The 14,321-nt window shown below is 45.7% G+C and overlaps 1 protein-coding gene across 18 annotated transcripts in view; it reads right to left on the bottom strand.

Moving 5' to 3' along the window:
* JADE1 (jade family PHD finger 1) overlaps nt 1–14,321 on the bottom strand; it is a 113,868-nt gene that overhangs the window by 5,203 nt on the left and 94,344 nt on the right. For 13 of the 18 annotated variants that reach the window (XM_066318184.1, XM_066318183.1, XM_066318193.1 and 10 more), the window contains 6 exons: nt 11,253–11,410; nt 8,062–8,249; nt 4,716–4,927; nt 3,878–4,045; nt 3,224–3,340; nt 444–974 (listed from right to left, as the gene is read on the bottom strand). In XM_066318184.1, the coding sequence (XP_066174281.1) occupies nt 444–974; nt 3,224–3,340; nt 3,878–4,045; nt 4,716–4,927; nt 8,062–8,249; nt 11,253–11,410 (1,374 nt within the window). The remainder of the gene's footprint in view (nt 1–443; nt 975–3,223; nt 3,341–3,877; nt 4,046–4,715; nt 4,928–8,061; nt 8,250–11,252; nt 11,411–14,321) is intronic. The other 5 variants (XM_066318192.1, XM_066318188.1, XM_066318187.1 and 2 more) reach the window with 1 other exon arrangement.

The following is a 14,321-nucleotide window of genomic DNA, read 5'->3' on the forward strand; positions in this document are numbered from 1 at the left end:
TTCAAAACCTAAATGAACGTTTAATGAATCAAACATCATTAACCTCCCAAACCTACACAGACAATCCAGGGAAACATCACCCTACTCTGGTATGCCAATGAAGAACAGACCTGCTGCAAATCAAGGTAACTTTCATCATCCTTTACACCAGATGAAAGCAGCATGGAAAGCCCTTAAAGGCTGAAAAGCTTCAGCTGCAGCACAGTCCACAGCCATGCGAGTTAATCAGTAAAAATGCACAAGCAAAAACACGACAGTCCAGCTGCAGGTGATTGAATGCTACATGCCAAGACCTGCCGGCCCTGTGACTGACCTCTGTGTGCAAAGGGCAATTGCTGTGCTCCGGAGAAATTTACTGTCAGTGGTCGTGCCTGACAGCACAGCTCTGAGCTGAGCTGCAGCCCGGGGGGAGTGCTCTGGGAACTGGGCTGACTGTGGCTTACCCGCTCCAGGTCCTGCCGCAGGTGTGTGAAGAGCTGCAGCCTCCTGAACAGAACATCCTGCTCCCGTTTGGCCAGATTGTCCTCCTCATCCTTCTTTGGGGTAATCAAAGGCTTATTGAAATTGGATTTCCTCTTCAGTTTCCAGTACTGGTAAAGGAATTCCACCGGCTCCTCAGGCAGCCGCAGCACTTTGGCCACTTCTAGAGACTCGACAAAGGTGTAGAACTCGTCCTCCAGCTGCTGGAGCTTTTGCTTGCGGAGGCTGACCCTGTGGGCCTCCTCCTGGTTTTGATCCATGCTGTGGAAAGGGTCCATGTGGGCAGGAAGAGAGGTGTCCTGAGTCCCATTCCTGTTCTCCTGACCTGGGCTTTCACTCAAAGTCTCAGCATCCGCTTTCTTGGTGGAGCTGTGCTTGGGACAGTACGACTTGAACTTCACCTCGTCGTTCTCTGCCAGGATGGTCCTCATCTCCAGGCCCCGGTCAAACGCACAGGTCACGTGAAAGGCTGTTCTGCAGTTTTTCACTGAGCACTGCAGAAAATAGATTACAATTAACCAAATTAATACAAAGTTAGGAAGCCACACTGCCTAAAACTACTGGAGAAGTCGGGGCTGCTTTGGAAGAAGAACCTTGTCACCGTGCTCTGCTGCTCAGCTGCATGTACTTCCTTGCTCTCTTTAATTAAGGTTATGACTTAGTGCTTTCAGGCCAGGCAAGGATCAAGTGGCCCAGAGGGACAGGAGTGTTTAAGCCCCCTCCAGCCCCACCACACTGCTCCATGCACAAAAGCCACAAGAGCAACACTCCTACTGACACCAGAGCCGCCTGTCTACAGCACCGTTACCTTAAGTGAAGTGTTCCCCTTTGGACTGTGCCAGCACAGGGGGGAGAAAAAACATTGTGGTGGCTCCAGGCCAGTCTTGAGACTTTTAATTAAATCTTTCCCAGCACCTGGAGCCCTGCTATCCAAAAGGCCTCAACCAATGGGAATTTCCCCCCCTCGTTATCCCAATTTTATAATGTCAAATATTAAATCACTGTCAACCATTACTTCACTGAGTACAGCCCTCACTTCACCTTGGAGAGGAGAACAGGAAATTCAAATATTGTCATTTTTCTTCTTACTCAGTGAACCCAGCCATCACAGAGTGATGGGCACTAGTTCAGCTGATTTAGCACTTCATCTCCATTTTATCTGATTCCCTTTTGCAAAATGGTATCATACATACCACCAGCTGAAACGTTTAAATACTTATAAATATGTATATATACACAAACACACATACATATGTGTTTGGACCCACTCACACCTCTGGTGATTAAGATTTAAAGTGGAAATGAGCATTAGTGCTCCTAACTAGGAAACAGAACTATGCTAACCCAAGCCAACGACCCTGAAAGAGCAACACAGTGCACGGGGATGTTTATATAGTGCTTTGTAAAGAAGCCAAATCTCTCTCTCCTCTGGGTTTTCCTGCTCAGGTTGACTCAGCAGCCAGATGGCTTATAAAGGTATGGCAGGGTTTAAACCACACAGGTTTCAAATGAGCAGTCTTTAATAAAAGCAACATATAAAAGGAATTGAAAAATACCAAAGCATCTTTTGCCCTTTCCTCTCCTACTGACAAACAGGCCAGGAGCATCCCAACTGGAACACTGGGCAGTACAGAGAAGTGCTTCAGCCATAATTAGCTCTTACTGCAGCTCATGTTTTATTGGGAGAAGAGGGGCAAGCCTGTCTCACTGGGAGGAAATCTGCTGAACCCGGGGGAATATGCAGTCTTGTTTTTCCCAGCTTACTGCAGCTGCTCCCTGACCAGCCTGACACACACTTCCAGCTGCCACTTTTCCTAATTGTTGTACACATATCAGAAGGTGGCCTGGAGAACAGACAAAAACAGCTTCAACTACATAACAGCAGCCAAGAGGAAGGGGATGGCTCTGCAAGAAGGGATTACGGCTGCAAATTTATATGCTGTGGACAGATTTATTTTCTCTAGTTAACACTTACTATTTCATACATTCCTCACATGGAAGTGGACTGGGATAGGTTTCACTGGAACTACTGCTGCACTGCTGGTTTACAGCTCTTCCTGGCAGCCTCAATCAAATAACTTGGGCCAGAGGAGAAAAGGGAAATAGATATAAACTAATTTCAGAGTAGCGTAGGACTTGAGCAATTTTTGTGTCTTAATGCTGGTCTGAGCACTGTGGATCCTGTAGCATCAGGCTACCCCAGAACAAAGAGCTCTACTTCAGCCTCCTTATGAGATTGTAATATCATCCCTCTATCTCAGGGAGCTTCCTGAGGATGGTTTTGCTGCTGGAAGTGCTCTGAGGATGAGGAGCATCACCACAACGCTAAGCAACATCTTACTGTCTTTTTCTACACAAGCACAACACTGCCCCAAAAGGGTCACCTGTCTTAACACTCTCTCATCATTTATTCTCAAGTAAAGGAGATCAAAGTCTTGTCTGTTGTCCCAGCGTCTCCTCTTTCAAAAATCTGAGGTTTGGTAATATGTTCTCTCAGTCTTTCTAGATTTTAAATTTTTTTCTTTAAAGGGTTATTGAACATTTCTGAGTGGTTTTCCCCATAAAGGATCTACAGGTGCATTACAGCTAACAACCTAAAATAAATGTGCATGTGGAACAACATTGCCCAGTCTAAAATGCTCTGGTGCAGATCAGTTGTCAATAGGAACAACCAGTAACACTTTTTCCTATCTACTAAAAACTGACAAAAGAAAACACATGGATACTTGTGTGGTTAAATTACCTGTATAGAAGCTCCAACTTTTTCATTACAGAGGCTGCACACCAGTGCCCACCTGCTGCTGGGAATGTGGGAAACTTTTGTGATGGGTTCCATTTTTTCAGGGCTTCCAATGCTCACCTAAGAGAAAAATGGTCATGAAACTGGAGTGACTATGACACTGTTAATTGAAAAGAAAAACAATTTTATAATAGAAAAATTCCTTGTGCGTATAGGCAATTTAGTGTGTCCCAAATTCCTCAGTTTATATAAGAATCTATAATTATTTTTTAAAAAAATCAGTTTCTCCCTTTGTTAACAAACAAACTAGTCTGAAGGTGAAGCTCACCAATTTAAGTCTATCATGCAGGGTGAACACTTTGAGAACCCAAAGGAATTCTGTCAGATTCAAACTTTCCTGATTCACCTTTAATGTTCTGTTTACAAAGGGAAAGGGTATCTGGTGTCCTTGTTAAAGCAGCTTTGCCAGCAGCAAAGGCCTCGTTTTCCAAGGCCTAATTCCAACTGACCAAAGAGATTTAATTAATTTCTTTACAGGTGAAGGATCACCCCTGCCAGACTTTTTACCTAACCCAGACGCTTTTATACTTCACTCCTACGCCGAGCAATGCTTTAAGGAGGTTTTCTGTCCCCCAGAAGGCCGGGAGCAGCACTCACCTCTGGAATCCAGAGAGCACAGCTGACGTGCACCCACTTGGTGCCGCTCCGGGTGGGTTTCATGGCGCCGCCCTTCTTGGGGCACAGCAGGCACTTGGGCTGCACGCCCAGCGCGCACGTCCGGCACAGCCAGCTGCCCTCGGGCACCTTCAGGATCCCGTAGCACGCCTGGACCCACGGGCAGGGGCAAAGAGAACAAAGCAAACAAAGCTGGGAACACACAGCCAACACACACACACTTAGCCTCTCACAGCTCTCCAGGCTGTTTTTACTCAGAGGGAAAAGTGCAGGACGGCACCTAATTAAGAGCACTTTTTCAGAAGATTGTGTCTTTACAGAGCCCTCTATCCCAGCTGCTATCAGCTTTAATCCACTTAAGTTGCAGGTTTCATGTGATCAGAGAAGCCCTACAGGTCTGAAAATACCAACTTTAGTCTGCGTATCTTGTGGGATAGTCACTTGTACTTACAGCTGTCACAGGCCTAGTCCTTATCATCAGTACAAAAGCAGTTAAGTAACATGCCAGAAAATGTGCTTCCTGCTCACCAGACAAGTTTTCCCAAACACTGAATAACAACAGAAACTTGTTAAAGCTGGGAGGGAAGGACAGGCTGATGGGAAGGCACCTGCCAGAGTAAGAGGCATCCATGGAAACAGGCTAAAATTATATCTCTTATGTTAAGAAAACTTCTGAACTGCCACAGAAAGCTGACACACAGTAGTGCATCCCCAGCAGGTTCTCTGTTAGATTACCTGGAATAAACCCCACCTGTGTCCCTTACTGATTGCTCTTTTGGAAAAGCCTGTGTTACCAGCGGACCCCCCGCTGCTGCCATACCTGGTGCACACAGATATTGCATTTGTCACAGAACACCATTTCATTGCCATCCTCTCCATCTGGGGACTGACAGACGTCACAGACAACGTCCTCATCGTATTCAATCCCCAGCCCTTCCTCTGTCTCGATGGCGTGGCTCATGTTATCGTAGCAGCGCTGCTCAAACTCCTCCATCACCCTCTCCATGGTGTACTCATCCAGCTCCAGCATCCCTGGGAAACAGGAGATGTTCACAGAGTTAAAGGAAAGAGAGAACAATCACCACAAACAGCTCCACCTGCTTTCTTAACAGCTGAGTAGACACAGCCAATCCCCCCCCAGACACATTTCATTCCTAGACAATCATGCCTGTTCCAACACAAACCAGGGGAAAAAAATGGCACAGTTGTCTTGTAACTGTATTAAACTAACAAAAGTGGAGTGTCCAAAACTTTCAAATTCTAAGAAAAACTTTCCAAGATTGATTTTGGCTTCCTGGTCTTGTTCTCATTTTTCCTTCTGGGACAGCATCATCTATGGCTTTTGCTCCAATTTTGCCACCCAGATGTTGACTCTTTGATGAAAGATTTGAAAGTATTTTGAGCCAAAAGTGATGGAGCAGGGGGAGAAAATCAGTGAAAAAATCTACTATGATACTTGGAGTGAATCTGCAGTTTCTAACAACAGTTGTTTGTTTATCACAAGTTCCAGCCCAACAGGATGTAATCCCAACTGAGGTCTGCATCAGACCCTGCTACAACAATCAATTAATTTGTTTTAAAAAGTGAAAAACATAGCTGTAACAAATGCAACATCAAAGCTGGCACAATAACTAAATGCAATATCTAATCTTAAATCTGCTCCTTTCCAACAGCATCCATCAGAAGATTATTCATGACACAAAGCTACAGACCCATTATGTTGTGGTATTTTATAATTCAGATTTGTTTTGAAATAGAAAGGCCTTGCTTTTCAGGTAACTCCCCCAGCTTATACCCTGGGCATGACCTTCTATCATGTGAAATATCCCTCTGGTCAGTTTGGGTCACCTGTCCTGGCTATGCTCCCTCCCAGTTTCTTTTGCTCACCTCTTCACTGATGAAGCACGACACAAAGGGGAAAAAAAGCCCTTGACTTAGGATAACCACAGACCCCAAAATATCAGTGTTATCAACACCATTCTCATCAGGAACCCAAAACACAGCACTTGTAACAGCTACTGAGAAGACATGAGCTCTATCCTCAGTGAAACCAGGACAGACAGAGAGGAGATGGCAATCTCAGGATGGGGGTTTTAAAAAGAAAACTCCTTTCAGCTCTCCCGGTGAAAAACTGAGCCAAAAATTCCACAAAACAAAGAATAAAAAAAACCCTCTCTAGCTCCTCCAGCTCAGAAGACAAACACTCCACAAAAGTACTCCCAGCTTCCCTTACTGACAGGTAAATCCTTGCAGCGTCCCATGCAACCCAAACTGAGCAGCTGAAAAGTAGCAAGAGGGAACATCCAAAATCCTGCTGATGAAAGGATTTTGCCCTGCAACCCAGAACTGCTGCACCAGCAAAGCAGATGGTGGCAGGTTTTACACCAGCTTGCAGCTGAATTCTATCTGCTCTCACTTTGTCAGTCACCCTTGGAGATGTGACTGTGTGTTTATAAAGGTTACAGAAAGGGAAGCAGGAGCTGCACAGCTCCTGTTCTGATGTTTACAGTCATTCTTCTACAGAACCACTGGATGTTCTCGGTACCTGAAGCAGTCCTACAGGGATCAAAGAAAACACAGGGAAATCATGGCTGCAGGGACACCATAAGGAAGTGCTCCAGGTGCAGATCAGCCAGTAGCTCACTTTTCAAATGCCCATTTGTAGTGTTTGTAGTGTGCAATGTCTGATCAAGCACCCATGTACATATTTCAAGACCCTCAAGGTGCTGCCTGTACAGACAGGAGCATTTCCTTCCCTCTGCATACAGCAAAACTGAGTGGGTAGTGATTTAGAGCAAACAAACTACAAGAAACTACACCAAAACATAAGATCCAACAAATTCTAGCTGCTCACCGTGCCATGTGTAAGATTTGCTTTTTAAAGGTTATGCTGGTGTAGCAGAATGGGGCTCCCTGCAGAGGTACAAATCTGCCCCTCTTGTGCTGCTCACACCCCACTGCAGGAGCCCTCATCTGGTTTTGGCAAAAGACAGACAGACTGGATAGAAAGATGCCAAACAAACAGTAAAAAGTGCATTTTTCCCCAGAAGAAAGTCAAGGGAACTCACTGCTGCTGTTCTCCTGAAGGTAACTGAAAAGGTAACCTAAACTCTAGAATTGTAAACTGAAATCCTCTAACCCCAACACTAAACCTGAGCAGGGCTGATGTGAGATCTGGAACAAAGGCCTGGATATGAGACCAGGCCAAGACATCTGTTTTTTTCATGTGTTGGTTTAGAAAGCAGAAACAGAGTTACAAATGGTCATTTCCTGGTTTACCAGCTCTTCAGCCATGCCACCTATGGGCTACAGCCAGGTAAAACATGTTCCACTGAACTGCAACCCAAAGGAGAGAACTGCCAGAGTGCCAAAACAAAAACCAGAAGTGTTCACCAACATGTCCTAACCTCTTCCATCTGGCACAGCATTTTCTCTCAGCCAAACAACGTGGCAGAAGTTCTGTGCTGACTTACATCCTATTCAGTTCCTCTGAAACCCTCTCCTGAAGCATTCCTCTTTCCAAGAAAACATTCCAGTTTGCCCCTCTCCCCCGTCCCTTCCCACACACAACCCATTCTGCAGAAAAGCTCCCCTTGTGACAGCTCTTCCTTCTGTTTTGGAACTACAGCACACAGTCACAGTGAGACTTGGGAGCTCCCTCCAATAAATCAGTGCAGGAATTCCTTACTGTCTCATTCCCTGCACCACTCAGCTGGCACAGATTCTCTAAACCTGACAAACAATTTGTCTTGCCTTCTCTGCACTGAACACCATGAGCTAAAAGGATGACACAGATTTGTGATCAAGAGAAAAAATCAATAAATAGGACTACCTGGAAAAGCTACCTGAGTGCTATCTCTGATGTTCCCTTTGAGAACCAAGATGGCAAACTGGGAACTTTGTGAGACGGAAAGCAGCAGAGCAAAAACCCAAAGCACGTGGCCAGATTCTGACCAGGTCTAAGCAGATACACACAGGAGTTAGGAAGGCATCTATCTTAGGGCTTAACCACATCAGGTCTGCTTTCCCATAGCTACTCCAACTCATATGATTACTATCTCTCATACCTCTACTATTCCTTCCCACTGCTGCCCTCCCTGAAATTATTCCAGCTTTAAAAAGAAAAGACAATTTTTAGAACAGCCAACAAAGGACTGACTGCTCACCCATTTCTTTGAACTCCTCATTGGCAAGCTGCAGCCAGGCCACGTCCACGTCGTTGAGGTCGTAGCGGCACATGCTGTCGGCCAGGGTCCGGATGTCCACGTAGCCCAGCTCCGGAGGCTCCGCGCCCGACGACACGATGAACTTCCTGGGACGCGTGAAGGTGATGGCTTTTGTCTCGGACACGACTCTGAAACAGGCAGGAGGCCATGAGCAGTGCCGGGCTGCCGAGAGGCTCAGCTCTACAGAATCCCTAATGCTTTACTCTAAGGGACTAACAGCCAGCAGCAGCAGCCACCCAACCGTCCCAGCAACCACCCGGCACCGCTGTGATGGGAAAACAGTTCCGTGCACTCCCGTAATTAATTGGTGGTATTGTAAGAACTTAACTGGAGTTGTCTAGAAATCCAATTCATTGCCAGATTTCTAAATGAAATTAAATATTAGAGAACAGAGCTGTGCTTACTCTTATCTGAAATTCACACTTGTTTAAACCAAAGCAGGGACGCTGTATTTACAGAGCCGCTGCCATATATACACACGTTAAACTCAGGTTTAAGACCTTTTTTCAATCAATCTGTTTAACTAAAATACTGACCACAGGAATATTCAAGGAAAAAAAGAAATATTTATGTCTTTCTCAGTAGAGGACTTTGCCCTTTCTCTTAGTTAACAGCACACACTGAAATCGAGCTTGGATGAAACCCCCTTCACAACACAACTCTGCTACCTCGAGGAGCAACAGTGCCAAATGCCTGCCTCCTGCACTACCACTGGAGATGATCTTTTGGGGTGCTAGTGCTACAAGGGAGGAGACTGCAACACTCTGTGTTGCCACAACTCTGCTGGGAGCAGCCTAAGATCCACAAGGAGCAGGACAGCCTCCTTACCCCACTCTATTCCGCCCCCATCTGAGGTCCAATGTCTTAACTCCTAGCAGAATCCCTGCTCTGCCGCTGCTGTATTTGCACAAACACATCTCTGTAAATCCTCTACCTATTTCAGTCTTGCACATCCCTAAAGCTTCCCCTCTTTTAGCTTATTTCAGACAACAAGAAACAGTGAGCAAGAGCCAAATGCTGAATTTGGAGCTTCTGAGGTGCTGTGAAAAATACAAATGTGAACGACTTTGCCAGCCTAACTGCGCTGCCCAAACTGTTCCTGGTCATAATCCACAGTGTTCAAATGTTAGAGACTACTGCATCTTCACAGAGAATGTACTAGAAACTGGGCACTGCTCTCCAAATCCTCTTTATCATAAATTCCTTCCAGAGTACCTCTCTGTGGAAATCATAACCTCTGGGCAGCACCCTGCCACAGTAGTGGCATGGAAGAAAGAAGCACAGTGACTCTGACCTCAAAACAACTCCCTTTCCTGGCTTTATTTCTGTGCTAGAAAGAAGTAAAAAAAAAGGCTTACTGCACACTGCAAGCCATTCAGCTGAATTGTCCATCTGAGCACGTGTTTACAGGGAATCTCCACACAGCCTCACTCCTTTCTCCTGCTCCTCTGCCCTCACCAGTCACTACCAGCCCACACCTTTTACTCACTGTTATGCTCCTTACTAGCAGCAGCTCCCTGTACAGCTTTGGCTTCTATCCTACACCAGCTATGACCTGTCTATTGCTAATTCCACGTGCAGAACACCCCCACTTTCCTCCCAAAGTCAGGCACAGAGCAGTTCCTGCACTCCAGGGCAGGCTCTCTGAAAATGAGGGAGCAAAGAGGACAATAACCAGGCATCAACAGGCCCCTCTGACCAGCAGGCGCTCAGCAATAGGACTACACAAGATGCCTCAGCAGAAAACAAGCTGTACCTGCTACAACTGTGATGCCTTCTTTCCCTGTCTTCTACCATCTTAAATTTAGAGCAACATCTCTATTGGCCTTTGGCAGAGAACAGCTCTCTCCTACGTGAGTACCTGGACCTGCCATAGCCACCAAAGCATCTCCCTGACAGACACAGTGATGCCTTGGGAGGTTTTTCCTCTGCTCAAGTCCACAGGTGTCCTGGCCCTCTCACAGCCTTGGGAGATGCTTAACAGAGGAATCAGTGAGGAGCAGGCAATGTGAGTGCACAGGTTTGTGCGTGCCTCTGCAGGGACTGGGAGAGGTCAGTGTGGAACAGGGAAAGGCTGTTCCCACGTCCTAAACAGCAGAGCAGAGAGCAAAATGCCAGCTTGTCCTTGGAACTCTGGGTCCAATCCTTTAGAAGGAAGGACAGGGTTTCCCTGATGTGCAGGTTAGCTCCTCCTTGCACAGACCTAGTGGGGCACTCTGCAGGTTGCTGCACGGATCAAAAACAACACTGACAAACTTTCCTGTGCCCCCCTGAATCCAAGGCTAAAGTTGACAGATACAGACCTAACAAGACGCAATGTTCCATCATCACAAAATTTTGGCTATGTATCAAGGATTGAGCTGCAGTGATTCCATGGGGGTCATTTAGTTATGCCTTATGGGCCAGCCTGGACTGAGTCAAAGAGATCTAGAATGATTACATGGCAAAAATCCTTGCTCTTATTTTCTCCAATCCCTAGTAAGCATAAAACGGGCTGTAGCACACTCCTGCCCTTAGAACTGCAGTGTTTAATTTGAAACAGGAAATCGTATCTATGTGTAACAAACATGGCAAGGAAAATAAGGGGGTTTTGGATAAGAGCTAGAAAATCTCACATTATTTAGTTACATGAACATCTGGACGGTTCTTGAAACAGTTGAAATGTTGTACAATCAATTTCTCAGGTTAATAAAAAAATCACAAAATAAAGTATAAAAACAAAATACAACCTGTGTTTTCTCTAGCCCTTAAGCCTGGTTTATCCAACTGGTCCTTACAAAGGACCTATGGCTTGGAAATAAGCAGAGGGAACACCAGACAAGGGCTCTTCCAGCAATAACTGAGTTCAAATCTGGCTTAAAAAGAGAAGCTATTTTCAAGGTTCTGTCATCATACTCCACGCTCACTTATTGCCAAAAACAGTTCTCTGACATTTGTATTTCACATGTGCAGAACAGGCCTGACCCTTGACCTCTCTGACCATTCTAAAAGGTGAGGAAGGTTGCTCTTCATCTCTGAGAATCAAGACCTTCCTAACTGGGCACTATGCAGCAAAGCTCAGGAAGCCAAGGCAATGCAGACATAAACTGCTAGCACAAACGTGTATTTGTTCCCATTCCTCCAAACTATACCTGGCTACTGGTTCTGGGATGGTCCCTGGGCTAACTGGCACCTGAACTCCCTTCTCCCACTCCTGCCTCCAGGGATCTGCCAGCACGTAGTATTCATCAGGGTTCAGCTGGAAGGAGTCATGTAACTTCATGGCAGTGATCAGGTCCGTTCTGAACACCTGCAAAGAGAGTGACCAAGAGAGAAAAATAGAGACACTGACATTTGATATCGACACTCTACGATTCACAGCTTCAGGGTAACCATGGAGCACAGAGTGGAACAAGGTCACTGTACCACCAGTGCACAACAGGGGGTAGCTTCACGGCAGGGAAAGGGGTGGCTGAAGGCACAAATACTGACAGGACGACTTCCACCTAACTGCACTACAGGTCCTGGTGCTCCTCCTGCACTGGAGACTTCTTCTGAAAGGTGTTACCCCCCCTTACCTCCATATTGGCTGCAATAAAAGCTGCAGGAGCTCCGAGTTGTAAAACAACAGCACAAGGAAGATTCATTTGTGCTCTCAGGCTTTTTGGATTTTTTTTTTAATAATTGGAGCTCTGACTCATACCAAGACATTCTAGAAATTCCCTGTGGCAGACATCAAGGTGTGACACCACCATGACCAGCTGCAAGAGGAAATTCTGAGGAGATGACTCGTTATGCAAGTACTCACAAAAATAACCCAAAAGATTAAAAAAAAATAAGGCCCAAACTAGAATTCTGGTGGCAGCGCCCCATTCACCACAGGTATTTGTTCCATCACTTCTGTGTCACAACTGTAATTTTCCTTTGCAAAGGCATCCAGCTCTAAAGCCAGCAGGATGTTTGGCAACCTGTGGGCCAGCAGCCATAAACAAGCAGCCATGCTGTCTTCAGCAAGCCACAGAATGAAATAAAAAGGGATTCACTCCTGTGGCAGGCCTGCTGTGGCACTGCTGTGGCAGCTTCAGCCTGTTGGCCTTGCTGAAATCCAAGTGCTGCTATCACAGGCTCATTCCCTGCACATTCCCAGCTACAAGCCTGCACTTGCTGACGTGAGTTCCAGCCCTTCCCACCCTGCTTCCTGCAAAAGGCAAGGCCCTCCTCACCTCCACAACACTAATTTCTAACTCCTCCAGGCCTCATTCAAAGGAAAGGGTTAAAAAGCAACCAGGTAACAGAAAATAAGGGCCACCAGGACAAGAAGACGACAGGTAGAGCTCCCAGCAGACTTCTCAGTCCGTGGTGGTCAGAACCAACAGCCACAGAGCCCCACACTGCAGCTACAGCAGAAAAGACTGGATTTTCAGGGCAGTGCTCCTAGACTCCCTTATGAGGCTGCCAAGGGGGCAAAGTGACCCATCCTCCCAGCCCCAAACCAATGGTCATGCTGTTCCCTCAGCCCCTCAGGCTGAGACACAACCAGCTGTACACAGAGAGCTACCACTTCCCTCATCCACTACTCACACACCTGAAAACCCCAGGATTCTTAGGAAGTATTTAAGTGTATTTGATGACTAACTACACTTCTGAGAATATTTTCCAGTGTGATTTGCCTTGCCACACTTTGCATCTCAAAACCTCTTCTCCCAACACACACATACTGTCCCACTTCTGTCTACGTATGTTTCTGTTTCTGCTCTGGTTTTGTCATTAAAATAGCATAAGATCATGACATTTTTCTTAACACTTGTCTTGACATGTTCAGAAAAACCGCCAACATTACGAAGTAAAGAAAAAGATTGCCATAGGAAGAACATGGTGAATGCTGGTAATGAAACATAATGAAATGTTTAAAACAATTCAATTACTAGTCCTGTGAGGCTTCAATCAAGAAATGAAAAGTAAACCACAAAGTAAACGGGCTCACAAAACAAACAGGCTGGCCAGGGTATTCTGCACTTTTAAGTGATTTGACTTAAAGCAATCAAAAGTCAAATTAAAAGAAGACTAAAAATATAAAATAGGACGCAGACCTTGCTCAATCTCAGAGCCAAAATAACTCGGGCTCTTGGATAAATCTGTCACAAAACTCCCTCAGAAGCAAAGCTAATGCAGCACCTGACAGCCAAGAAACTCCTTCCCAGGCCAGTGGCCCCATGACACCATTCTTTCTGCTCTAGCTGCTGATGCAATCAGAGTGCCTGAAGGGAAGCAGAGCTTACAGAAGTGCTGGCTCTCAGAAGCACTGAACACTTCAAAGCTAAAGGGTGAAACCCTGGCCACGCTGAAGTCAGTGGGAATTCTGCCACCAACTTCAATGAGCCCAGGATTTCACCCGGGGAGTTTCCGAGTGTCACTTTCCTGCCAGCGCTCTTCTGCTGCGGCGAGCGGGGACAACACGGGGGAAAGGCTGTGCAGCAGAGCTAAAGGGAAGCACAAGAGAAGTTCCTCCAGACTGAGAGAACGTGAGAGAACAGCACAAAACTGCAAAGAGTCTGACAGCAAAAGCAAGGTAAGGGAGAGAAGAAAAGAGAAGCACACAAAAAAATCAGCAGCAAGACTCCTAATTATCTCAGATAATTTCTTGATAGCCTTTCACAAGGAAGTTCTCAAGAGCAGGTATAAGGGGCTACTTCTATAAGGGATACACAAAAGGTAACTAAGGAAAACAAGACTATTGCTAACAAGAAAAAATTCACCAGGGAACTCCACATTTACCAAAAAATAGGTCTTTAATAGCCAACAATCAAAGGAGTTTGGGAATCACCAATACTAGGCATAGTTCACACTGAACAATGAATGGGATTCTCCTTGTGAAAACTCTTCTCTGACACTCAGGTAACTGTCATTAGGGAGATTAATAAGGCAGTTTTTCCTCAACACCACTCACTAATGTGTAATACACGTACTAGGCAAGTACAACAAATGAGAAATTCCGTCTCCCAGAGCTAATCCTTTCTTTGCAGCTTCTACAAAGTCTGCAGTGTAGTATTTTGCCTGAAGACAGGAAGATTCAGCAAGAACATTTCCAAGGAAATGGATCACATTTTGTGTGTTACTAACAGCTGATCCAACCTGGAAAGTTCAAAGATTTTTATCTCCCCTGGCAGTATTTCTTCAAAGCACTAGAGGAGGCAGAACTGTCAAGAAGCAGATTTCTAGTT

The sequence above is a fragment of the Sylvia atricapilla genome, chromosome 4, assembly GCF_009819655.1.
Source record: "Sylvia atricapilla isolate bSylAtr1 chromosome 4, bSylAtr1.pri, whole genome shotgun sequence".
Taxonomy (NCBI): domain Eukaryota; kingdom Metazoa; phylum Chordata; class Aves; order Passeriformes; family Sylviidae; genus Sylvia; species Sylvia atricapilla.